Here is a 27682-nt window from a genome sequence, read left to right as displayed (position 1 = left end):
GGGTGTGTTGGGGACACAAGAGACTCTTTGTTATTTGGTTGCAGGGTTGCTTGAGAGAGACCATCTTCATCCTACGCCTCCCATGGATTGATAAACCTTAGGTCATCCACTTGAGGGAAATTTGCTACTGTCCTACAAACCTCTGCACTTGGAGGCCCAACAACGTCTACAAGAAAAAGGTTGTGTAGTAGACATCAAGCTCTTTTCTAGCGCCGTTTCCGGGGAGGTGAGTGCTTGAAGGTATATCTTTAGATCTTGCAATCGAATCTTTTTGTTTCTTGTTTTATCACTAGTTTAGTTTATAAAAGAAAACTACAAAAAAATGGAATTGAGTTTGTCTCATACGCTTCATCTTTTTAATATCTTTCGTGAGTATGATGGAAAGGAAAATTATGCCAAAGTATTAGAAGAAGAATGCATTAAAATGTTTGGCACTAAATCTTTGAATGATGAGAATGATTGCAATGTTGTTAGTATGAACTCCTTGAATATCCATGGTACTAATGATAATTGCACTAGTTATGATGAAAATGTCTCCTATAAACATGTCAATTTTTGTGGAGTGCATTGGGTTTGCAAGTACACACCAAATAGGGAAGATAGATATTGCAAGAGGCATAAGCACTTAGAAAGTAAATTGTTGCAAGAAAGGCTAGATGATTGTGCTGAAAATTTAAATTTTCTTGACCTTACTTGTGGACTTTGCAATGAACGGGGTCATTTAGCTATCCGATGCAAATTGTTTCATGATCTAATCATGTCCAAAAATTGTGATGACTTGATTTCCCTTCACATTATAATGAACTTAGTTTGCTTATGGGCTACGAAGAAATGAAACGTATAACTAAGCATCTTCCAGAGTTTGCCCGTTATAAACTTCTTGGTTTTGATCTAGAGGAAATTTATATGTATTGCGCGGTGAATTGCATTGAAAATCCTTATATTGCCAATTACATAAAGAAAATAAAACAAATAGAAGATGAAGAGAATACTAACGAGAGGGAAGAGACTTCCCAATATTCTCCTATTACTTCTTATGATGAATCAGGTAACGAGGAGGAGCCTTCTATTCAACCAATCTCATTAATAAGGAGCTCCAAAAAGAGGATTGAACCCACATATGAGGTGAAGAAGAAGAAAAGAAACAGGAAGAGAGGTAAAAAGATATCTCTCCCAAATAATGTTGCTCCTATTATTGTTGTGCCTCATGAAAATGAATCAAAAATAATTGTGGAAGATGATGCACTTGATGATGATCTCGTTATGCCTATTGCTTGTTGTGATGATTATGATTGGAAAGATAATGATACTTCTTATGATCTTGAAAATCTTTTTGGCACTTGCTTGGAAGAATATGATAATTGCTATACTATTGGTGTTATCCATACTATTAATGATGAGAGTGATTATGCTTATGATATGAAAAGGCCCAAGCTTGGGGAAGCTATGTTTGATGAGGATGACATATTTGAGAATATATTTGCTGAAATTAATGTTTGTCCCAAGCTTGGGGATGCTACGTTCAATGAAGATGATATTTTTAGCCTCCCAAGTTTTGATATGCAAAGTTGTTATGATGATAGCATGCCTTCTACCTATGATGATTATTGTGATGAAACTTATGCTCTAAAAAGTAGTGATGATTATATTTATAAAACTTGTCATAATTATGATTACCCTTTTTCTGAACATTACTCTTTTAATATGGAAACAATTTATAGTATTCAAGTCTCTTCATCATAGGTTGGTTAGTGATCCATCAGTGACCCCCACCTTGTCCCGGTTGCCCCTGCTTCATCATCGAAGACCCGATCAACGGGATCGAAGACCAGGCCCCGGCACCGCACATCACTTTCCCCTTAGTTGCTCGACACTACTGGGTTACTATCGAGTGCCGAGGGTGAGACCTCTTCAACACTTCTGATGTTAACGCTATAGTGTTGCTATTCGGTCGTGGTCATCGAGGGTGATTCCGCCTTAACCACTTCCAAAACGACTCTGCCGTGCAACCCCTCAAGCGTGAACCTCGGGGGTGGTTCCCCTTACGTTCACCTTGATGATTACATCGAGTGGAATCCGTCAAGGGTGATTCCTCAGGTTTTCCCCTTGGTGTTAGACACATGGTTACTATGGTTACTATGGCTTTACATTGAACCATGTTACTAAAGACGGGTCGGCCCTGAGGGGTACCCGCGCGAGCATATTTGCGAGTGATGAGGAGTCGGGTTGACCTGGAGGGTGCCCGCGAGATAATTACGAGGCGTGGCCGGGCATTCCTAGCCCTTGCCGCAAGTCCTCGAGACGGGGCAACGGGGTCACATCTTTCGTGAGTCTCTACTTGTTACCGCGCGTTCCTAATCCACTATGATTTGGATATTTGATCTGAGGGGCCTCTGGCCTGATAGCACTAACCATCACGTGGGCATAGTATGGGCGTTTTGCATCGTATACATCAGCCGAAGCTTAATAGACGTCAGCGACTGAGCGGCGCGCGCCGGATTGGACTGCGTAAGCACCTGCCTTTTTGAAGGAGGTAGCTAGGTCTGCTCACCGGCCGCCCTCGCAACATGCAGGAGTTCCCGGGGCGATGGCCCATGACCCCTGGGGGCATAGGTTTCGTCCTGCATGCTGACCTCTCTATTAAGCCTAGGTCGGGTTGCGTCGTATTGTTTGGCCGAGGCCGGGCATGACCCAGGAAAGTGTGTCCGGCCAGAGTTAATTGAGCGTGGTGGGTAAGTTGGTGCACCCCTGCAGGGAAGAAAACATCTATCGATAGCCTGTCCTACGGTAACGGACACTTGGAGTTGTATCCCGATTGATACAACTAGAACTGGATACTTGTGATAAGAAATGGATTGTGATGATAACTGGATAGTATGGCTCTGGGATTGCTTTCTCGCAGGGAGTCGAGAAAGGATCTCTGGCCGAGGTTGATAACACTACTACTACTTTACTTTATGCTACTCTACTCCCTCCTGTTGCTGCAAGACGGTGGTTTTCAGAAGATGCTAGTCTTCGATAGGACTAGGCCTTCTCTCTATTCTGGCATTTCTGCAGCCCAGTCCACATATACAGCCTTCCTTTGATAATGTTGCATATGTAGGGTAGATCCTTGCTTGCGAGTACTTTGGATGAGTACTCACGGTTGCTTTGCTCCCCCTTTGCCCCTTTCTTCTTCTTTCCGGTTGATGCAACAAGATATCGGAGCCCAGAAGCCAGACACCACCGCCGATGCCTACTACTACGTGGAGACCGCCGACGACCAGGAGTAGTTTGGAGGCTCCAAGGCAGGAGGCCTTGCCTTTTCGATCAATGTTGCTTTTGTGCTGGCCTTCTTAAGGCAACTTGTCTAACTTATGTCTGTACTCAGATATTGTTGCTTCCGCTGACTCTTGTGTTTTCGAGCTTATGTGTTCGAGCCCTCGAGGCCCCTGGCTTATAATATTAAGCTTGTATTATTTTAATTTGTGTCTAGAGTTGTGTTGTGATATCTTCCCGTGAGTCCTTGATCTTGATCGTACACACTTGCATGTATGATTAGTGTACGATTGAATCGAGGGTATCACAGTCCCTAAGGGAAAATGTTGAGTGGTCGACTTCACCCAACACCAGAAAGATTATTAACATAGCCATACAAGGAGGATGGGAATCCTATCGGTGTTCATAACTTAAACATACTAGGGTTCCCCCATATCCCCGAGAACTAGGGGGTTCACTTGGACATCAAGACAAACAACATCAAACGGATAATCATGGATGAACGATCAAAGTAATACACGTAGGAATCAACCTAGGGTTTGGTATTACGGTTAGATGAATAAGGGGATGGCGAGGATGATGATTGATACTGGAGCCTCCTCGATCGAGATGATGGCGTAGCCGGCCCTTTCTCCCGATTCCCCCTCGGGATCCCATCCAAAGGTTGGGGTTTTTAGTTATGACACATTTTCTGATCTCTCTGGTGCTCTGATCCATAGTCCGAAGCTATCGAGATAAAGTAGTTGACTAGAAGGAGGCGACCCACCTGGTACGAGCAGATGCACTCGTACTGGGCGCCGTCTTCTCTCCCAGAAGCACTGTTGTGGCTGGAATTTGCACCGTTCGATCGCTTCTGTTGATGGTAGGTTCCCATCGTGCCAATCAATGTGATTTTCACCCATAAACTTTTATTTTATCGTTTAATGCTCTAAATATCCTCCTGAGTTAAGATCCAGGTGAAACCAAACAAAGGGTGTGTGAACACTATAAAATCCCAAAAACTATGACTATGGCACAAAACTAAAAGTCAAAAGTGGTGCACTTTTAGACTCATCAGCTCCCCAAAGCTCAGAATTTTGCTCATCCCTGAGAAAATACCGCATCTTGAAAGAACAAGGTCATCATTTCACGATGTGCGGTTAAATGTATCAATGAGTCCATTTCATCGAGTCAATATTCACATAAGATATACATGATCATGATGAACACTAGCATATCGTCATCAAGAAGATAATTTATGAAGGCTTCCACACAATTAGTGATCGATTCATTAGCAAAGGCATAACAACTTTATGCAATAAGTCATTTGTGCTTCAGCTGAGCAAGTTGCGAGTGGCTCCTCATTACCTTTGGGAAGCACCTATAAGCTTGATTTATTTCCAGTTTTAGTGTTTTCCTTTTTCACCTTATGCCGCGAAGCGGTCTTATTTGCCCATGTCAGAACCGTTTACTAAATCGTCGAAGGCGCGGTTGCCGCGCCCGTCCAATTTAACAATATAGCGGAAGACATTTAAGATTATATATATATGAAATAAAGATATGGTAGATGCCATTACCTCCATCCATTTGAATGATGGTAAAACTATTTGGGTAGATCTGTATAGTAATATTTGTAATAAGGAATATACACATCAGGCTCAATCCGACACTTGATGCATTCAGATGGTGGGAGTTAATTAAATCTAAAAGATCATTTGTAGAACACGACATCATCAATTGGTACAAGCTTTAGTGAAACAAACATGTAGGTTTCGAAGTCAGAGCACTACATGGGAAAGTCACCTTCTCAGTCCGAGCTCAAATGAGCTCTAGTAAACAGTAAAGTCGAAAAAAAATCAAAAATATCTGAATTTTTTTTGTGATAAACATTGAAAAATGTTCTAAGAGCTTGAAAATTTCCATCATGAAATCACATTTGTCGAAGTCGTGGCAAAAAAAAAATCAGTGCTCCAACATGCTTTCAAAAGTAGCATTTTCAGAGTATCGATTTTTTTGCCACACCTTCCAGGAATGTGATTCCATAATAAAATTTTGCAAGCTCTTAAAATATTTGTCAAAAAAATTTAGTTTTCTTTTTTGAATTTTTTCTATTTTAGTGTTCACCCGAGCTCATTTGACTGTCCTTAATAGTTTAACTTGTGACATGTAAGCCAATCATGCTTTATTACCAGGATAACTAAAAAGGGGCTTCACAAATTTCAAAGTCATTCTGAACACTTTGAAAGCTTTGCCTGGTCCAGACATGCGTCCCAAGACCATTATTTTATTTTACTCAGCAGCTTTTAATGAAACAACAGAAGCAAGGATAATGTATCCCATATAGTTGTTAACTTTCACTAGTCAATCGACAATTGAGATTTAGAAGACTTATAGTTATCCAAATGTAAAGATATACTCCCTCCTTTCCGGTTTATAAGGCTCAATTCAAAAATCTCACCAACCAAGGTAGATGGTGAGTGGTGGAATACTTTTGTAGTTTGCAAAAGCACCCAATTAATGCTCTTGTTTTCCTCAAAAAAGTATGTTTACCAATGCATTAATTGCAATGCATGCATGCATAAATTACATGCATTGGTCAATTTTCTCTTAATACTTGCATGCAATGATTTAATGCACCTTGAAATCTGAACATGTGATGGGAAACAACTAAATTGAGCCTTATAAAATGGAAAAACTAAAAATTTAAGATAAGCCCTATAAAACGGAAAGGAGAGAGTAGTAGTGCTAAAACTAGATCCTGCATTTAATAATTATCTCAATGGTGCAACAAAAACTTCTAAGCATGAATATCCACTAGTCATTGGAGAGACTCATGCCTTGTTCAAAAAGGAACTCGACAATTTAAGGTATTATGCAAAGGAACTATCTTCAATTAGAAAGTAAACATGCAAAACGGTAAGAAAGATACAAGGGCTTCAAATTCTCTTGAAGCTTAACATTCTAAGCCGACAAGATTTGTTCATCCCTCTAATTGTTGGTACCGTGATTTTCTTCTGCAACTAGCTCCGCCTAGATCTCTCCTGAATGTGAACCCACATGAGTGCAGGAACATACAACCAAATACAGGGCAATTGGTTGATTGGAAATAACTGATACCGAATTTAATACAACCCAACATTTTACCCGCAAAGAGAAAGAATTTAATACAACCCAGATACAACATACGCATATAATCTCGATGTGTGTAAACTGTCTTGTTGTGGGTGTGTGGAGCACCTAGGAGCTCCTATGCACTTACCATGTTACTTGTTCCTACACTATTGTTTCACGGTATAATGCCAGAATTTAAAATAGACTGTTTTTTTAGCAAAACCACCGGACTTTATTAATCATGCATAGAAGATTTTACATAGCCAGGGGGCTCTAGGAACAAAACAGGCGACTTAGAACTAAATCAAGCGATTACTAGCAATACTATGGGCATGCCCAGATGATCTACCCTCAAACTTAAAAACAACCCTAGTCATGGAGTCCTGCATATCTGTAACCTCTCTAATGATCATTATGTTTTCACCAAGGGATACTTCCTGAATGCTTCGAACTACACCAGAACAATCCGAAGCAATGGTCATAAAATTGAAACATGCATCTTTAGCCAAGCATAACGCTTCTCTACACGCTATCACTTCAATAGTACTTCCTCTGCAAAGAAATATAAGAGCGTTTAGATCACTACGTCGGGAGTAGATGGTTCCATCACTCTAGCCAAGGCAAGAACTGATGCACCCAAAAACTGCCCTTCTTCTCAGCGAAAAATAGCAGCAGCTGAACTCTTCCCTTTCCAAACCAACGGAGCTCCATCGACATTTCCTTTCACATCACCCCTGGGAGGGGGGATCCATGCAGTCCCACGTCTTGGGGTATGTTTTGGGTACATCCCTTACGGCGTCCGCCTCGAGCTCTTGAATAAATTTCATGATGAATCAACAAGTCGCAAGCGGCGATTGAAAAATATTTTCGTGAATCATATCTCTGCGCCCCTTCCAGATTGCCCATAGAGTCTCCATCATCTTAACATAGTCCTGACATGCTAATCTGTCCTGCAGATCAAAACGCCAGTTCTTCCCATTAGGCTCTGAGCATTTTCGAATTTGGAATGGCCTGGTTAATTCGTATCTATGTGAATGGGCTTTTAAAAAAAAATCGACGGGAAATGGGCTTCTGTTTGCTCAGTAGAAAGACGCAAGTGGACAGACGTAAGTGGCCTGTTATGAGGCAAACGCCGAATTATTTTTTTTTTAGGGCTGCAAACGCCGAAAATGAAACGTAAGTGGGCTTTGCTCACAGACAACACCAGGTACTTCTCTCTCTCAAAAAAAAAGGACAACACCAGGTACTTCACATACTCTAGTTGGCGCGGCGACATGCTGACGCGGAAGATGTGCTGGCGTGGCCACAGCAAGGAAGAAGCTGGGGCGCGCGGCAAGGAAGACGCTGGGGAATCGGCAATTTCAAATTCGAAACTGAGGACTGAAATGTCCTTTTACACATAAAATTGGGGCTGTCGGAAATCCCTTAAACGTCTTATAGAAGTTTACATATGGAGTACTTCACTTGACTTTACAATCTCAAGCTGCATGGACGTTGCAAAGAGCGTGCACGGTTACGAATGTCAGTCTTTGCCAGTAAAAATGGACTTCAGCTACAGCTTTATATGTACGGCGGCAGCTTGCAGCAGTTCGTACAGAGCCCAGAGAGCGAGCCCTATCACCGTATCCCTGACCAGGCCCTTGACGACGGAGCTAGCCCAGGTCTCCGACGATTCCCTGCCGACGAGGTCGCGGAACCTCAGGTCCCCCTGGTCAGAGATCAGCGCGTACACCACGCCGTTCATATGCCCCTTCCCGATGACCCCAACCACCGTCTTGCTCTTGTTCACGGCCTTGCTCCTCTTTAGGGACCAAGCCATGAACTGAGAAGCAAACATGCAAAAAAAAAAAAATCTAGTTCAAGCTTCATAGACAATGCTGATTTGTTTTCAGATGATCTATGAATTTTCAGATGAAAGTTGCGGAGAAGCCATATCGTACCATGTCGCGCTCATGTACGAGAGGCTGTAGCAGTGAAGGATATGAGCTGCTAAGCTTCTCGTACAGCTCGTACGGGCTAACCGCAGCTTTCTCATCCTGCTGCTAGTGAGCAGTCAGACATGCATGCATGTTAGTAAGACCAAGACAGGAACTGCAAAAACTGGTACTACTTTGGCAAATTGATGAACAATAAGATTGGAAACTGGAGCAACACAGGTAGCACTTACCGGCATATCAGTCGTTGAAGTGATTCCACGGAATAATGAGATTACGAGTTTAGTCTTTTCATCCCAGCTGAGGGATTTCAAAGCTCGTTCAAGCTACAAGAACAACATGTGACACCATCAGTGAACACACATGTAACTAGCATATGATCAGCTTGCTTGGTTGCAGATGTCCACATACAGTTATTTCAATAGGGCGATCCCCAAGAACGAGCTGAGCGCCAATATCTTCAGACACCCTCCTAGCTGCTCGGAACTGCAGGAACATTATATTACATTAATAACAAAGCAATTTGAGGTGCTGAGTCGTTCCATAACAATATGTGAAAGATTAACATGACCAAACAGAGTACCTCCTCCCCAAACGGCCGGTTCGCGCCAGAAGAAATCTTGGACGAAAAAACAGCTAGGAGCAAACGCAGAGCAAGAGCACTCTGTCCACCTGCATCGTCCCAACAAGATGGCCATGAAATCAGCAGCGTTCCATTTGTTCGAGGAATCTCAGGTGGCACATACCCAGGTTGATGCTCCGGTTGACGGCTCCGAAGAACTTGGCGCCGCCGAGCGAGAACATGTTGGATTTCAACAGCGGCTCGCCGGAGGCGTCGTCGGAAGCGTACATGATCCCGGCTCTGCAGTAAGGGCACTGCAAAGGCACCGCTCAGATTTCGACGAGAGAAACGGTGGTGATATGTGACCGGTCGGTCGGGATGCTGGGTCATGCCTGCTCCGGCAGAGTTCGACGACGACGTTGTCGGGGCGGACGGCACGGAGCACGCGCTCGACCTCGTCGGCGGACTCCGCGGAGAGGTGCGAGGTCCCGAGGATCCACACGTCCTCGGGCTCAGCGAAGTCCGGCGGCCGCCACGCCGGCACCGGCCCGAACCGCCGCCGCGGGACGCGTACCAGTGCGCCGGACTCGACCAACCCAGCCAACGCTGGGTCCGCCGCGGCTGCGCTGGCACGCGTGTCGGCGAGCGACGCGGACCGATAGTCGAAGCACGGCGGCGGAGGCGGCAGGGGCGGCCGGAAGGACGCGGCGGTGGATGGCGTGGGGCCCGCTGCCATTTCTTCTTCTGGTTTGTGGTGCCCGCGCAGACGCGCGGCGCGGGAGGATATTAGGCGAAATTATGGGCGGCTGTGGAGCGCTGGGTCCGGAGATGGATGGCGTAGATGGGCTCGGTGCCACTCGCATAATCGCGTTACGCCGATCTCGGATGCCGATCGTATAGATTTTCTCCAGGATTTTTGTGACATTGGGCCCTGCACTAGGCCAGTTGTAATAAATACAAATAAGCCCAAACCCCTCTTATCAAAATTACAAACTTTTTCACATAGTTCTGAAAAAAATCAAAGTTTTTCACATTAGTAAACTTATTCTAAAATTTTGAATTTTTAAATATTCGTGATTTTTAGAAAAAAATATGAACTTTTTTAGATTCATGGTTTTTTAAAGTCAACCGATATTCCATAAATCTACGCAGTTGCCCAAGAATTCACTATATATCTTTAATCAACGATTTCTGATATAGAAAGAAAATGGCCCTCACAAACTGAAAATACTATTAATTTGTTAAGAATCAATCGAATTGAAGTCATAGTGTCATCTTTGACTGGAATCGATATATTCGCAAGATCCTGGTCATAATTTATATGGACTAAAGAAATACTGTAGTAGGAATCCAATCCGTTGGCGATCGACCGATCAATGGTCGAGTTGTCGACCCTGAGAAGTGAGAACCAAGCGAGGGGAGAGGAAGACAAGTTCTGGCGACCAACCGATCTCGGTTTGCTTGTTGGGCCAGCCCACAAAAGTAGCGCATGAGCGCCTCTCTGCTTCCCTGATGCAGCATAAGGCGTTGTAGAGGAGGGGAGCTCCTGTTCGACGCTTGCTGCGTCAAACAGTCGAGCAATCGCACAGGCGCGCTCCCCTGTTGGGCCAGCCCGTATAGCAAGCGATGCACTGTAGCTAGCCAGGTCAGTGCAGAGAGTAGGCTACAGTAGCAGACGGGCTTTGTATGTCCAGTGTCCTCTAGCAACCGACTTTAGTGGTTTAAAAATTTCAAGCTTTTTTTGTAAAACGAATACTTTTTTGAGAACGCAAACAATTTTCAAAATTTCCGAACATTTTTTGAAATTCCGTCATTTTTTGAAATTGGGAACATTTTTTGAGACCTAGAAACATTTTTTTTAAATCCAAACTTTTTATTAAAAAGCGAACATTTTTTGAAACTCCCGAACAAAAATTGAAACACGAACATATTCTTGGAATTTGCGAACAATTCTTTAAATGGAAACATTTTTTGAAACTCCCAAAAAAAATTAAAAGCATGAACATTTTTTGGAAATTGGCGAACAAATTTTGAAAATGGGAAATTTTTTTCAAACTCCTAAACACAATTTGAAAAGTTGAACATTTTTTGAACTTATGGATTTGTTTTTCAAAAGCAAACACTTTTTTTATAATATGCGAACATTTTTTCGAAAATGAACATTTTTTTTGTATTTGTGAACAAATATTAATAACAAGAACATTTTTTGAACTTCTAAAACATTTTTAGAATTTTAGAAAAGAATTTGAAATTCTGAAGAACACAAAGAAAATAAAAAAAGAAGAAAAAGAAATTGAAAAATGAGATAAACAAACAGAAAAATGATGAAAGAAAAAGAAAAAAGAAACGGAAAAAAGAAAAAGAAAGAGAAAAAACTAGTGAAAAAATCGGTTCAAGAAGCTTCTAGAAGGTTCGCAAAACCGGTAAGGAACCTTCCAGAATGTTCCCAAAACCGGACACTGTAGCATGTGCGAAATCTTGTAATTGGGCTGGCCCATCTTGATCGCTAGCTCGCTTGCCTCTGTGCGAAGCAGCGGCAACTTGACGCAACGAGCGTTCGTTAGGATTTTCCGTAGAGGAGGTCTCAAGGTCTGGTAGGCTGCATCGTTTTTGTCCTCCCTGCATCTCAGCAGCGTCTGACTCGGGTTAGGCCAACTCCACCGCGCGATCCCAAACGGACGTCCGATTTGGCCGGATTTTGTCCTTTTGGGTAGGGAGATGGGGTCATGTCCGGGCCTGTCCTGGGATGCGGTCCGTTTGCCCCATCCTGTCCGCCAGGGCCAAAAATGCCCATATTTTTATATCAAAACTAGTTTGCACGTCCAAATATTTGTCTGAAAATAAAAATAGTTTTACAATCCAATTGAAATTGTCTCGAATAAAATAGTTTTACAACCAAATCGAAATTGTCTTGACTGAACATAAAATGAACCAATACATCTATTGATTGCCAGTGTGATCCCACACGTGCTCAACCAAGTCATTTTGAAGATCCAAATAAGTGTGCCAATCACGCAGCTCACGGTGGAATTGGACAAACTGTTCAAATGTGGCCGGTTCTTGGTGCAGGGGTTCAACATTTTCACCTTGATAATCAAATCCTTGGTCGAAGATACTCTCATCACGCTCGTCCTCGACGATCATGTTGTACATGATCACACAAGTAGTCATCATCTCCCAAAGCTTCGTTTCATCCCATGACAGTGCAGGGTTTCGAACGATACCCCACCGGGATTGAAGCACACCAAAAGCACGTTCCACATCCTTTCTAGCACTCTCTTGCATTTGGGAAAATCTCTTTCTCTTCTCACCTTGGGGTTTCGAGATTGTCTTCACAAAAGTTGACCACTGAGGATAAATACCATCAGCTAGATAGTATCCCTTGTTGTACTGGTGGCCATTGATCTCAAAGTTGACAGGTGGGGTGTGGCCTTCTGCAAGCCTTGCGAAGACTCGAGAACGCTGCAACACGTTGATATCATTGTGAGAACCTGCCATGCCGAAGAAAGAATGCCATATCCAAAGATCCTGCGAAGCCACCGCTTCTAATATGTCAGTGCACGCCTTGACATGCCCCTTGTACTGGCCCTGCCAAGCAAATGGACAGTTCTTCCACTCCCAGTGCATACAATCTATGCTGCCAAGCATGCCTGGAAAAGCCTCTAGCTGCGTTGGTCGCCAGCAATCTCTCTGTATCAGCGGCAGTTGGCTGCCTCAAGTACTCAGGGCCAAACACTTCGATCACAGCCTGGCAGAAACTGTACATTGACATCAGACATGTTGTCTCACTCATACGCACATACTCATCAACTAGATCGCCTGAAATTCCATATGCAAGCATGCGGATGGCCACGGTGCATTTCTGGTAAGAGGAGAATCCAAGCTTGCCAAGGGCATCCGTCTTGCACTCGAAGTATGGGTCATGAGCAACCACACCCTCTCATATACGATTGAACACATGCCTTGCCATTCGAAAACGGCGATGGAATTTATCCGGCTTGAAGAGCGGGGTGTTGAAAAAGTAATTGGCATAGAGCAGGGCGTGGCATCTCTCCCTGTTGCAGTTCAGGTTGGGAGCACGGCCAGGGACTGACCCCCTGTACCGAGGTAGCTGCCGTTGAATGTGGTCGTGAACGACCAGTGCAGCCACCACAAGATCTTCATCATCCGACGATGAATCGCCGATGAACAAATGAAGTGGTGGAAGAAAAACTCATCTCCACTGTCCATACCTTTGTGGGCAAAGTGTCAAACACCTTGCGGTCGTGGTGGCAAAGAGGCTGCGATGATCACCTCGACGCAGCATGGGGGGTTGCCGGCCGGCTACTGGCCGCTCTAGAGCTCTCGTCGGAAGCTACCGCGGCCGCCGTGGTCGTATCCCCCCTGCCACCGGCAACGACGGCGACGGCCAAACCTCCTCCGATCGACGGCCAAAACTACGGCGAAAGCACGGGCATGGTGGCGGCCATGTCGGGACGTGGTTTGGTATGGACGGTCGGCGGCTGCGCGGTGAGGAGGCGGCCGGAGAATAGCGGCGGCGCCGGCGGCGGGGCGGGGCGGGGCGGGGAGAGGGGGTGGAGGCGTTGGAAGCGAAGGGACTGCTAGTGTCCCCGACAGGCGGGCCACGGAAGGACAAGGGCGTGTGGCGAGCCCGTCCGCGTGATGTCTATTTCACCCCAAACTCGGCGCAAGTTTGGACCGGGGATGGGTCGATAACGGACGGAATCCGGACATTTGTCCGTTTGAGGCCGCGTGTTGGGCCGCGCTATTCGTCCGTTCTACCCCAAACGGACGCATCCAGACAAGATGGAGTCGCGCGGTGGAGTTGGCCTTACACAGTCCAAAACCATGTTGTAAACATCGTCGACGGGAATGGGCAAAGGGTCCTTAGATCGAGACCTGCAAAGCGAAGGGAGAGGAAGACAAGTGTACTCTATGTGCGTCTTGCAGTGTAAAACAACAAACAAGTTCAAATTGCCCACGTCCCACACTGACTCGCACAAGCCAAGCACTAGACAACCTCAGTGGTCCGGGTCCATCGCTCACACCCCTAAGCCGGCTCTCGTAAGAGCAAGTATAATAGAGCTGAGTCAGCGGGCTGTAAAAAATAAACTAGTATATTTTTGCTTAGTTGGAGGAAAGAGAATAGGAGAGAGAAGGTAAGCAGGCTCTTCGTGAAAGAGCCAGCTCTAGCACGTGCTCCTAGGCACTTTGTGAGAATGAAAGGTAAGCCACATAATAACAAAGTAGTACACTCTTTTGATCTACTATTATACATGTAGGCTATAAGATAGGCTGTATATGACATGACACTGGCTTATAGCTAGCAGCAGGCTATACTATTAACCATGCTCTGAACGACGTTGCGCCGGCTCATGCCCTGGTCGGCGGGAAAGTATCAGGTACTCCCGATACTTCAAATTCAAAAAAAAATCATTCTTAAATGTAATAAAAGATGCGGGGAAAAATTGTGAATGTTCGCAAGGAATGCGACTATATTTCTAAAAAAATTAGGTCCAAACTTGAAACACACATTGAGAAATAAAAATGCGAAATCTAACATGAATAGTGTAAGGAAAAAAGAAAAAAGCAACATTGACACTATTCACGTCATATCACTTTTTTGTTTCTCAATGTGCATTTTGAGTTTGGATCTGAAATTTTTACGAGTCGTAGTCACATTCCTTGTGAAATTCATTTTTTTGAATTTTTTAAAACATTTAAGAACGATTATTCTGAATTTAAAGCACCGGGAGTACCCCAGCACGTGAGCGACGCTGACGGGCGAAGCCGGCCGCCCATTGTGCACGGGGAGTTGCTGGAGAGGGCGCATGAGGTCGTGATGAAAACAACCATAGAGAGGTGGCCTCGTTCGCGTACACAACCCGCGCGTCATGGACCCCCGGAAAAAAGGGTGGTTGTGTGGCGGCCGCGGAGATCTGATGGCCGGGAGCGCGCCACGAAGCAATCGACCCGAGGCGCGAGGCGCAGCCGGCCATGCGCCCCTTGCGGGGCTAGCTGGTGCGGCTGAGGATCTAACCGACCTGGTGGGGGCCGTGTGCGTCGCACGCCCCTACTAGCGTGACCGGACCAACCCGCATGGGCCAAAGACACCGCCATGCGGGTCTGACCTCCCTGTCACGCACAGGACCTCGCTCGTGAGTGTGCCGCACAAACCACATAACTGTGGCCCTGTGCGCGTCCGCGGTTCATCCGTCATGAACCTCCGAGGGGGGGTGCCCAGGTGCATGCCATCCGGCCATATCAGACGGCGCGGAGAGCCCCATGAGCCCCCCACGGCATGCCACCGCAAGACGGGCGGTGCAGAGGGCACTGTCACCCTCTTGTCCACGAAGCCCCATGAGATGGATACTTCAACATATTAAAAAACAGTATAACAGAGTCACCTACAAGCCCTCTTAGTGATTTGAGCTCCTCGGCCGATGGATCACATGTACGGACGTATCTGATCGTCTGGGCGTTACTTCCTGCCTCAAATCGCGCTGCACGACTGGACAGCCGTATTTGGGCTGCTGCTCCGCGGGTTGACCTGGGTTTTCTCACGTTTACTGGGCCGACTATTCGACAAATGCGTTAAGTGGGCCATGTATGCGATGTCCGCCTCGTGCCTTTTCTTCTCTCTTCGTCTGCTGGGAATGGCAGAGCGCCGCCGTTATATTATGCTAGCTTCTCGTTTCCTTTTCTTGCCGGTAGTGGTGATGGTGGACGAATGTTTCATGCGTGCCCATCTCCTTTTCGTGTCGAGGCTGCCCCCGCTGGCCCTATTTTTTCTCACCGTCCCTGGAGTCTGGACCATGCAGCTCTAGGAGATGAACCTACAGAATGATCGGGCCGCATCGCTCTCCATCCGCGCGCTCTCTCCGACAACAAGAAAACCGATCTCCTATCAGGTAAGTGTTTCAGTTCTGTCATTTTTTTCGTTGCCTCGCATTCTCGTTCGTGCCATTAGGTCAATCTCAATTGTCTACAGTTGATCAATTAGTTCCTTTGCTACCGGTCTATTGTATTCAAAATTCAGTAGCTTCTGAGAGTTGTGTGCTCATGTGCAAATGTGCAATTAGTTTGGGAATGCTTCTCATCCAGTGAGTTGTATCAACATACGTCCTTAGTGTTCCTCTGATTTGAGACAAAACTACCAAACATAGATTGTTTTGTATCACCCTTGCAGTCATGTTTATTTCTTCTTTTGCCTAGGTACCTCCTTGGTTGAAAGAGATTTTGTTTTTCCCTTGCTCGGTCTACTCCACATCATACTACTGATCGTTCCCTTTTCTGTTGATTGTCTGAGGAAACCTCAAGAAAGTTGCTGCATGGTATATTTGATTTATGTTTTTTGGGGTGTGCCGCTTCAAGATTAAGAGATATTCAAGCCGGGTTGGTATTATTGTGTCCCTATTCACCTCGGTTGTTCATACAACCTTTCTTTTTGCCTTTTTCCATTATGTTGTTTTTAGTATGCTGTGTGCTACGCATCCATTATTTGTGTGTGTGTGACAGGTTTTGCAATTGACAAATCAAATGCGCAAGCATGCTTGCCGAATGGGAAGGAATCTCTTTTGCAAAAGAAGCTGTTCAAATAAGGTGTGAACAACTTTCTTTTGTTGTATCGCTGCTTATCTACGCTTATATACAAAGTACTTTCACAGGCCGAAATGTTGGAAACCTGTTGATGGCTGTTCCTTGTGAAATACGTATGAGTTGTAGGAGTACTTTATTTTCTAGAAAAGAGAGCTATATTTTTCAAGTACTCTGGCCGGTCCAAAAATAAATAGAGGATTAATTTACCAGTGTAAGAATAAAGTTGTAGCCAAATAAATTTATATTATATTATGTCCTCTATATATTTACACCGACTCCAAACATTCCATTGTCAAAATAAATGGGCGCGGCAACGCGTGCTATTATGATCTAGTTTTATAGGAGTATAATATGGTGTTCTTGTGTTATTGTGCATACGATTGTGCAATGCGGTGATGTGCTTGATTATACAGAGTGATGGAAAGCGTGAGAGAACGGCTTGTTATCGGCGAGTGTGCTCGAACGATTCCTGACATCCCAGATTCACGATAGAAATCAGTCTGCAGAGCCATTTTATTTTATTTCACGACACACAACACACCGCGCGCACGCGGACACGCTCGCACGCACGCAAGCAGCTCCGGTCCAAGCATGGCTTGAATAGCTAGCAACAGTAGCAGTCTCGAGGCCTAAAGGTTGAACATGACCTTGATGGCGTCGCGGCCGCGCGCGCTGACCTCGAAGGCCTCCTCCACCTCCCCCTGCGAGAAGCCGAACCTGTGCGTGATGAGCGGCTTCACGTCGATCTTGCCGCTCCGCAGGAACTCGAGGCACAGCGGCCACGTGTCCTTGTAACGGAAGATCCCCACCACGTCCACCTCCCGGATCGCCGCCGACGTCAGCGGCACCGTCATCTCGTTGTGCCCCATCCCCACCAGGCACACCCTGCCGCCCGGCCGCGTCGCCTCCAGCGCGGTCGACATCGTCTTGCTGAACCCGGCGCAGTCCAGGCTCACGTCGATGTCGCCTCCCATCGCCGCCTGGATGCGCTCGATCTCCCCCGCGAGGTCCTCCGCGTTGCCGGAGACCTTCACGACGGCGTCCGCGCCGAGCGACTTGGCGACGGACAGGCGGTGGTCGTCGACGTCGGCGATGACGATCCTGGGCGCCCCGAAGGCGCGCGCCGAGAGCATGGTGACCAGGCCGATCGGGCCGGCGCCCATGATGAGCACGCTCTTCTCCGCGCCCACGTCGGCTCGGCGGCAGGCGTGCACCCCCACGCTCAGGGGCTCGCACATGGCGCCCTCCTCCAGGCTCACGTTGTCTGGAAGCTTGAAGCACAGGTCACCTGGATGCACAATCTACCCAAAACCCAACACATTGATCAGGATATTATTTATCTCAGGAACAAATGTTCAAAATCATCAAGCTCAGCTTGCAGATTGCAACTGCGTCTCAGAACAACTGTAACGTACCTGGTCGGCGAGTGATCCATGGTAAGGTGGGGTGGCGAAGAACTTCATGTCGTCGCAGAGGTTGTAGCGGCCGCCCTTGCAGTGCCTGCAGCGCCAGCAGCTGATGCCGGGCTCCAGCGCCACGCGGTCTCCCACGGCGAGGTGCTTCACGCCGTCGCCCACCTCCTCGATGATGCCAGCGCACTCGTGCCCGATCACCATCGGCTCTTTCACCACGAAATGCGCAATGCGCATCTCCTGCAATCCAACAGATATCACGTTTTTTAGCTTGAGAAAAGAAACAGAGTACTCTGAAAGATCAAGGTATTTGATAGGAGCTTCCAGATCATTGCACGTTTAATGTGAGAAATTACCTTGAGGTAATGCACGTCGCTGCCGCAGATGCCCACCGCCTTCATCCGGACTCGCACATCATAAGGACCTGGAGACGTGAATCAATTCAGCCTCTTTGATTAATAAGATTTTTCTTTTGAGGATGATTAACAAGATTTTCTACAAAATGTATGGATCAATCGAAATTGCTAAGGATTAAACAACCTAATCCCTCCGTTCCCTAATATAAGATCTTTTAGCTATACATACTAGCAAAAGAGCCCGTGCGTTGCAACGGGAGAGAAAACATAACACATGCTCTTGACTCAACAACCATCACTCAAGACCACAATAGGTCCATCTCCTTTATTTTTAAGGCATCATATTTGTGTTGCCGCTTATCCTCCTTCTCACCCTCGCCGGCGATGGCCTCGGTGTTCACACAAAACAACAAAAAACGTGTGTTGAATATGGTTAATCCTAAGGCGTCTCTCTCTCCCTCTCTCCTCCCTCTCCCTCTCTCTCTCTCTCGCAATGAGAAATCTGTTGTTTTCCCCTGCGACATTTTTCAGAGGTATGCATGTGTAGTTATCGATGTTTTCTTTTCCCTATATGGTTATAGTGGGGTGTTTATTTGCAATCTGGATCGCCGGCGGTATGAAAAAAACGGATCTTGCGCTATAAATTATAAGTTTGCTTCCATAACAATATTTTAAAAATATTTAACAGGTAAAATTAACATTATATTTAGATTCCACACATTTTTCTAATAAAATTTCATATATAATATGTTAAAATCGAAGTTACGGTTTAAAAGATACAGATAATTTAGAAAATCATTTGGTTTGACTCAAATATATTCCAAAATAATATTTAAAAATACTTAACAGGTAAAAATAATCTCATACTCATATTCTACATATTTTTCTAATCAAATTTCATATATAACATGTTCAAATCGGAGTTACGGTTTAAAAGATATGGATGACTTTAAAAAGCATTTGTTTGACTTAAATATGATTTGCGGATGAATTACCTAAAACATCGGGGGGGGGGGGGGTGTTTTTCAAAAAATGTAAAATAACGGTTCGGGTGTGACTTAAATCTGGACGGCGGGTTGATTTCAAGAAAAGACAGGGACTTTTGTGTAAAGTACGAAAATAACGATTCGTTTTAACTTAAAACAGGACTACGGGTTGAATTCTCTAAAATAGAGGGACTTTTCTGAAAAATGCCATGACGGACGAAAGAAACCTAATTTGCTTTATTATTAGGTAAAGACTAAAATGAATGAATATACGACTAAAATGTGTCTAAGATACATACGAATCAAGAAAAAGGTAAATGGTCTTATATTAGAGAACCTAGGGAGTATATAGGAAACATGTCTATGAACTAAAACCAGCCAAGATTGTGGTGTGTTGCTTCATCCAATATCTTGGTCATGAATAAACATTGTCATCACATAACAAAGCGGCCACGCCATTGACAGGGCTATGCGCGGGAGAAAGAGGCCGGGCTCCCATCCGTGCGATAGGTTGCGGAGCTAGCCTTCAAATATGAAGACTTGCAGGCTGGATAAGGAGCACGCTTCATAAATTATGCAGGTCGAGTGTCGGATGGCGGCTCTGCTATAATGGCCTTTTCTGACCAAATGATCATATTGACGGTTATTATACCGATCAGGTCGATACAAAGACTGCTAGAGTTGCTCCTAGGTAAGTATTTTTCTCTCTCTCAAACTGCTTTCTTTTAGGAGTTAGAATTTTTGAGGTTTGATCAGAGATGCTTGAAGGGCTCTGGTGCTTATAAACAAAAAATAAAAAAAAGGTCTATGGTTTTCTTTTACAACTAAGGGCTGTTATCCTGGGATATCCCAAGTTCACATACATTCCTGCTATGGAAGAGTAACATAAATGATAGAAAGATCGTCGAAACCCAGAAAGGAAGGTCACCCTCTTTTACGATGTACAAAAGTGACAGTTACAGTCTGTAAACTGACTTTGATAAAAAAATTAGAGGTAAATACACTAGAGGTCTTAGAACTTGTACGTGACGGTCATTTCGGTGCACAAAGTTGCAAAATACGTGTTCGTGGTCATTTAACTTGTGAGACCGTTCAAATACAGTCACTCTCCCCGTACGCGGGCGTATCCGTCAACGCCAGCATGGCACGGACCCGTTGTCAATGACACATGGACGCATTATTGCACAGAACCCCTTCTTCCTTTTCTTTTTTTTGCAAAAAAAGTCCACCATCGATGGGACTTACCTGTCAGGACGAGCGATAATTTTATCCAAAAATGAGAGACAACTGGGTCTCGAACACAAGTACCTGCCACTAAACCACACGTGTGTACACAACTATTAGGGATAACTAAGCTTAATGTACAAAAACGGAAGCGCTCATGGAGCAGAAGTGCGCTGCAGTCCGCGCTACCCATTTTGCACTTGTTTATTTTTTTCAGAAATTTGTAGATAGTATGTAAACTATAATGCCAATAATAATATAACTTTCAAAAGTTTTTCATGTATTACTCTAAAATAATACTTATAAATTATAAAAATGTTTGCATAATAATAACACAAATGGTTTTTTGAATATTAATAATTATAAAAATGTGCAGTTTTTAGAAATATTCATAATAAAAAAGTTCTTTATCGTTACACCTATTCGTTTTATTTTAGAAATTCGTGCATCATAAAAAATGGTTCATGTATTGTTTTCAAATAATATTTATGAATAATAAAAATGTTTGTATATTATAATACTAATACTTTTTAAAAGTAAATTCACAAAGTATTTTAATTATAGAAGCATTTCAATAATTATACGCACATTTTGTATAGTTCAATGTTTGTATAGTTTACAATATTCATAATTTAAAATCTAAACTGTTGGTATGAATATTTAATCATGTCTAATATTTAAATTATAATTTTGTTGAATATAAGTAATGAGTAAAAATTATACACAAGTTAATATTTATATTAACTAAATATTTTTATTTCGAAAGAATGTTTAAAGTTTATAAAAGATTATTTGTGCAATTCAAAATATATAAATGCGTTTCAAAACTACATGACATTTATAAAAATATTTAAACACTGTAAAAAATATTTGTGTAAATGAAAAAATGTACATTGCATTTAAAAATGTTGAAACATTTCAAAAAAATACAATGTGTAGTTTACACAATGTACAAATATGTTCACATAGTTCAAAAAACTGTTCCGTAGTTTTTTTAATGCATGAACATATTTTTAGTGGCACATACATTTTTTTAAATGTCCCATACTTACATAGAACAAGAGTGATAAAAACATTTGTCCCTCAACTACATCACATGTCGCAGTTGCCTGGTGGTTAGGTTATGCGCGAGTGAATCGCCATTTCACAGGTTCGAACCAGCCGGTTGCACTTTGTATGGTTATTAGATAAATTTCTTCATTAATTTTTTTTCAGCCCGCGCTCATAAGATATACAACGTAGTCGTGCTAATGAAACGTTAGGTACTCTTGGAGAACATTTACCGTGGCTGATAGCGGGCTGTGCCACACAGGCGTCGACAAATATGCATGCATACGGTGAGAGTGACTGTATTTGAACGGTCTCGCAAGTTTGGTGACCACAAACACGTATTTTACAACTTTGTGCACCAAAGTGACCGCTGTGTGCAAGTTCTAAGACCTCCGGTGTATTTACCTCAAAAAATTATGGGGAGACTTAAATCAATGGCCCTTTTAGCCGGCGAACGTTCGCTGTGGAGGATGGCAATTTTAGTTGTAGGGAGTGGCAATTTTTTGAGATTAGCATGTCAATTTCACGCTGGAGATAGCATTTTTTTTCTGTAAAAAAACCTGCCTTCCTTTCTTTGACCTCGATCAAACGGTCGCTGGGAGTTCCTTCCCAAGGAACATTCGTCAGTTAGCATTACCGTAAATCAATTATGTTAAATCTGAGCTCTCCTGCCGGTACTTACCTCCATGTCTGACATGCGCAAAGCCGATAAGATAAGGCCAAAAAAGAAAAAATCTACCTTGTCAGTGCTACCTGGATTTCAGGACCGGACTGTCTAAAAACAAATATTTCTGGACTAGATCAATCGGCAGAAAACCGATGGAGTTCACGAGCCAGCAACGGGTTACAAAATCCTAGAACGGCGAGTCGATTTGTATAGCGAAAATCAGCGACGGAAAGGTCGGGAAGAAAAAAAATACCGAGCGGCGGAAGCTTGAAGGGCATGATCTTGAGGGTGTTCTTGGCCACGAGCCACGCCGCCATGTTCTCCCCCTCGCCGGCCACGGCCGCCGCCGCCTCGCCTTTCCCTCCCTTCCCCATCTCCTGATCTCCCTCTTCTTTCCCTCCCACTCAGTCACAGGCTCACAGTAAGTATACTGAAGAGCAGGTGAGTGATGCGACGGCTATATAACGAGGGGTGACTCCTCCGATGCAGCCATGCTGCGGTGGTGCGTGTGCGATGCTTATCGCTTTATTATCGCTTGCAAGTTGTGGACGTCGGCGAAGGCAATTATTTTTCTTTTGGATCTGCTCGCCCCCGGCCTTGTCGGGGCTGCGCCGAGCCTTCCGTCGTGTCCGCCGACTGTGACTGTGCGGGTGAGCCTTGCCTCTTCGCGGTTCGACTCCATCAGCCTGTCGTGTTCCCGCAATCAGGCAAAGAGGACGGCAAGATTATTATAGTACGTATATGTGATCATCATTTTTCCTTTTTTCTTAACAAATTCTTCTTCTTTCCGAATCACAGGCGTGTGATCATTAGAGCGATGCGCGTCACAATGGATAGTGGACAGCAGCGTGCGTGTCATGTCGGCCTCGAGCCGGATATCATATCCGGGCACGGCTTCTGTTTGGGCCAGTTTCTTCTACTCCCTCCGTTTCAAAATAGATGATTAACAAAGTTGGGTCATCTATTTTGGAACGGAAAGAGTAGATGGGAGGAACCACACTTTTTGATAGGAGCCGGCCAGGTAGGAGCAGCCGGGTGACGAGAGGCAGGCCCGAGCTTTTCACTAAACACCATGTCATTGTCTGCAAAGTACTCCTCAGTTTTCTTTTACTCCCCATATATAAGATATGTTCAATGTCAAACCATCCAGAGTTTAATCAATTTAATATTAAAAATAAATCAACATCTACAATACTGAAGTTATACAGTACGAAAATTAATTTCATGAGCATATAATGACAATGAAATCATACAAGAGCTTTCGGCGTTTGATGATTACACCTCATTTATCCTCAAGGATATGATCCATGTTACCCTACTGAATCTTATTGTCACCGGTATTCGGTATAACACTTCACGGCCTCCTTGCTTCTAGTCTCACTAGTGCTCGATCTCCATGGTCCTTGGTACCTGCATCGATGAAGATCGCAGACAAGACAACAAGACAAGAGACATCTTCACGGAACAATTTTATTTCACACATACAAGACGTTATGTCAAACTCTTTCATTGATCCCCTCAACAAATACCTTGAATTGCAAGGCTCATGCCTCAACTCATACCTTACCGAACTACTCACACAAGGAGGTCAAATCGTGGGAAGAAACATTGAAGAACACATCTTGAGATTGATTGATTGCAATATGTCTTATAATGGATACCTTGTGCGATGCAAGATTACAAGTATGAACTAGATGAGAGAGCACTATGGTGGTGGTAGAGATGGCTATGGAGATGGAAATGGTGGCGGCTAGGGCTTGTGGATGAGGATGATGATGAAGAGGTTCTGTCCTCCGTGCTCGTCGCTCTGTTGACATTATGATGTGGTCCCTTTAATAAAAATTGTTCAGGTGGACGATCCGCCTCGAAATCCACGCCAAACGGGAGCGCCCGTATGGAGCGTCGTCTTTTGTGTTGTCTTCACGTAGACGCTTCCTTTTGATTCCTCCTTCCATCTTCCTTCCATTCCATTTCCACACATGATTTCTTTCCTTTTTAGCCTATTGCCTATGGAAACACATCAAAGAGATAATTTGTGGAATCATTTGCATTTATTAGTCATTAATAGCAATATTAGATCGAATATCTCGGTTTAAACAAAGGTGAAATGACTGTAAAAATATCACTCATCAACCCCCCCCCCCCCAAGCTTAAACTTGTCCTCGAGCAACATAAAGAGAAAATTCGAATCATACGGAACTCAGTTGTTTAAACCAAAATAACGAGAAGGCTTTGATTCACTTTTGATCGGTACGCCTAGATAGTCCTTCGCTTCTTAACCTGGAAATTTAGCATAGCTGTAGCGGTGGCATGGTTATAGTGCAAGTGTCAGTGAAGCAAAGATAATCAACACAAGGTTCTTGATCTACTAGATAAAAACAACTTTGCAACACTCTATTCTATTTATTCTAGACAATACTTATTTGTCGGGAATGCACGAAAGAGCTTTCTTTTGATAGAGCCATTAAAGCACAAGTTAGGGAGTGAAAAGCATGTAGTGAAATATGATGCTCTAGTGCTCATAAGCACACCCGGAAATTTTTCCTCCTCAAGGCTCTCAAGCACTTTATTTCAATAATTATTTTATGGAACTTTGAATGTCACGTGAAGGGATTATGCAAACTAAGTGATCATGCATAGATTTTTTTTGCTATGGCTTAATGTTTGGGGAACTATGGATCTCTGTAGTATGTCTCTTTTGAGCTCTTTTGGCCAAACCCCTTTATTTACCACATACACATGCATTCAAGAGAAAGCCGAATCATATGCGTTTGGAGTGTTGCCACTAAGTACGGTAACAAACTCATAGCCAAAATCCGAGCTATCGTTCTTGGTGGATCATTCATTGGCCAGTGGAGTCCTCAACATAACATCAAGAAAGGTGACGAAGCCACATTTACACACGTACACATGCATAGAGTAGCGGGGCCATGACACAAGCAAGAAGGCTGAAGCACCATGTAAGAGATGAAACACAGATTTTTGGCATAATCTCGTTCACCCTTCAACTAAGTTCCTCTAGAAAATTTATTCAACAAGTGCTATTAATTCTATTAAAATTAACAACATGGGGTTGAGCATTTCAAACATCACTTCCACTACAATTTTCTCAACTCCCAAGTCTTGAAATTTTTTCTCTTGTGTATAGTTATTCTTGATTAATATCATTTCATTTAAAAACAGTCCCACGACAAGTCTTGGTTGTCTAAACTAAACATAACAAAGGCTACAGAATTATTTCAGCTACTAGAACAAAGCCTTTGTCTTAATTATCAAGACTTACTCCCATCTGCACATATCACAATACTACTGCTACATCTACTCTAAGTATTTCAAGTGCAAAAGACGGGGGTCGTAGGACATATCTTCACAGTTGTGACTTTACACACTTCTCTTCCTTACTGTTGCATTCCTTGTTGTCCGACGTATATCAACTCCTCTGAAAACAAAACGTAAATGAACTCCGAGGGGCAAATGAAGAACAAGATCAAAGCAAAGCTTATTCTATTTTCTGTTTTTTGGGGTTTTGAAAACTAATTTGCAACCGAAAAAATCGCAAAGGCAAAATAAAAATCAAAAGCAAATAAAAGCGAAGTGTTGCAACAAACCAACACGAGTGTTTTGAAGCTCCTCGAGCTTAAGTACAACCTCATTACAATTTATTCAAGTACCGCCACAACTAGTTGTAGAAGTGGTGATAACCTCCCCCAAGCCTAGGCTTTTGCAAGCCCAAACCAGCGAAATCATTGCGGCGGTCGCTCAGGAGCCCATCTGTGGCTCCAGTTGGAGAAGTTCATGTTCATGTACGCGGACATGCCTCGAAGAGACTCGACGATGTTGCTCATATCTTGGATAGAGCCCTAGAGGCTGTTGAGGTCCACATAGGTGGTGTAGTATCCTTGTTGTGGCTGCTCTTGGGGCTGCTCCTCTTCTTCGTTGGTGGCGAGATCTTGTTCATCTACTTGTTCTGGTTCTGGGCCTTCTTGGTCAAAAGATGTATCTACTTCCTGTGCAACATAATGCAATTGCCCATGCTCAATGGAGAAATGTTTAGGCATAGGAGTAGGCAACAAGACTGCCACTCCAGGAATTCTAATGTAATGGTGGAATTACAAACTACTACCATTCCAGCCCTAGTGAGAACACGAATATTAACAAGGGTACCGACAATGGGGCAAAGGTGATTGTAGTTAAGACCAAGGGAGTTGGCCAACATGGTGATCACTCCTCCACATACGATATCTCCTTGTGCATGATTTTCTTGATGCGCGAGGTGTAGCAAAAGTATTGCCCCTAGGTTGGGCGAATAACCGACGTCAAGGTTTGCTGCTTTCCCGAGAACTAGCATGTTCTCATCATTCACCTTAGAAACTTCTCCTCATGCCTGCAATGAGTTAGTGATAACATAATAGAAATAGTGTATAACAAGACTTTCAATACAACTAGCTCTTGCCTTGAGCCATGACAACTCATACGGTAAAAGAATTGCCTTGGGTGCGGGCCAGTGAAATCATAAACATATCTAAGATAATCATCATTGTTGGTGAAGCCAAAATAGTTACACCACTCATCGAGGGTGATGTTGACGTCTTGGTCCAGGAGATGGAAATTGGCCCTCTCCTCCTTATATGCATTTAACACCAAACTAACATTGTGCGAGAGAGTACGAAGAAACTCAAACATCATGTGTTCATATGTCTCATATCCCTGATAAACAAAATGGTGAAACCCGGCATTATGACAAAGCAAATTGAAATCATTAGTAATACCTGGCTTGGCGGGTGTGGTCGCACAAGCCATATGGTTGCTTTGATCTTTGATGACCCACAAGTATAGGGGATCAATCGTAGTCCTTTGGATAAGTAAGAGTGTCAAACCCAATGAGGAGTAGAAGGAAATGACAAGAGGTTTTCAGCAAGGTATTTTCTGCAAGCACTGAAATTATCGGTAACAAGTAGTTTGATAGCAAAATAATTTGTAACGGGCAATAAGTAGTAACGGTAACAAAAGTGCAGCAAGAGCCCAATCCTTTTTGTAGCAAAGGACAGGTCAGAATGGTCTCCTATAATAAGCAAAACGTTCTTGAGGACACATGGTAATTTCATCTAGTCACTTTCATCATGTTTGTTTGGTTCACATTCGTTACTTTGATAATTTGATATGTGGGTAGACCGGTGCTTGGGTGTTGTTCTTACTTGAACAAGACTTCCACTTATGATTAACCCCTCTCGTAAGCATCCGCAAATACAAAATAAGAATCAGGATAAATCTAGCCATAGCATGAAACATATGGATCCAAATCAGCCCCTTACAGAATAGTGCATAAACTAGGGTTAAGCTTATGTCACTCTAGTAACCCATCATCTAATTACTGAAGAAATATGCCCTAGAGGCAATAATAAAGTTATTATTTATTTCCTTATTTCATGATAAATGTTTATTATTCATGCTAGAATTGTATTAACCGGAAACTTAGTACATGTGTGAATACATAGACAAAACATAAGTGTCCCTAGTATGCCTCTACTTGACTAGCTCGTTTGT

General features: G+C 43.8%; 3 protein-coding genes across 4 annotated transcripts; all 3 read right to left on the bottom strand.

Annotated features, from left to right (window-relative positions):
* Window positions 1–7753: 7753 nt before the first annotated feature.
* On the bottom strand, window positions 7754–9713 carry LOC109735898 (uncharacterized). Of its 2 annotated transcripts, none has more exons than XM_020295098.4 (7): window positions 9237–9713; window positions 9029–9144; window positions 8866–8954; window positions 8694–8768; window positions 8516–8608; window positions 8289–8387; window positions 7754–8170 (listed from the first exon to the last, which is right to left on the bottom strand). In XM_020295098.4, the coding sequence occupies exons 1-7, from the start codon at window positions 9578–9580 to the stop codon at window positions 7901–7903; spliced, it is 1086 nt and encodes a 361-aa protein (XP_020150687.1). In that variant the 5' UTR covers window positions 9581–9713; the 3' UTR covers window positions 7754–7900. The 2 variants fall into 2 exon arrangements, with proteins under 2 accessions (XP_020150687.1, XP_020150686.1); XM_020295097.4 differs by having other exon boundaries at window positions 8289–8390; window positions 9237–9650.
* A 2071-nt stretch (window positions 9714–11784) lies between these two features.
* LOC141027079 (uncharacterized) lies at window positions 11785–15702 on the bottom strand. The gene is made up of 4 exons (XM_073504001.1): window positions 15641–15702; window positions 15097–15216; window positions 12524–12602; window positions 11785–12432 (listed from the first exon to the last, which is right to left on the bottom strand). Exons 1-4 carry the CDS (start codon window positions 15700–15702, stop codon window positions 11785–11787), a joined length of 909 nt encoding a protein of 302 aa, XP_073360102.1.
* Window positions 15703–16925: 1223 nt separating this feature from the next.
* Window positions 16926–22779, bottom strand: LOC109735899 (sorbitol dehydrogenase). Its single transcript, XM_020295100.4, has 4 exons — window positions 22392–22779; window positions 18212–18279; window positions 17859–18095; window positions 16926–17744 (listed from the first exon to the last, which is right to left on the bottom strand). The coding sequence occupies exons 1-4, from the start codon at window positions 22510–22512 to the stop codon at window positions 17073–17075; spliced, it is 1098 nt and encodes a 365-aa protein (XP_020150689.1). The 5' UTR covers window positions 22513–22779; the 3' UTR covers window positions 16926–17072.
* Window positions 22780–27682: the final 4903 nt, after the last annotated feature.

This window comes from Aegilops tauschii, chromosome 7 (assembly GCF_002575655.3).
Source record: "Aegilops tauschii subsp. strangulata cultivar AL8/78 chromosome 7, Aet v6.0, whole genome shotgun sequence".
Classification (NCBI taxonomy): Eukaryota; Viridiplantae; Streptophyta; class Magnoliopsida; order Poales; family Poaceae; genus Aegilops; species Aegilops tauschii.
The sequence above is the reverse complement of the archived record's forward strand: the minus strand, read 5'-3'. Positions and strand labels throughout refer to the sequence as shown.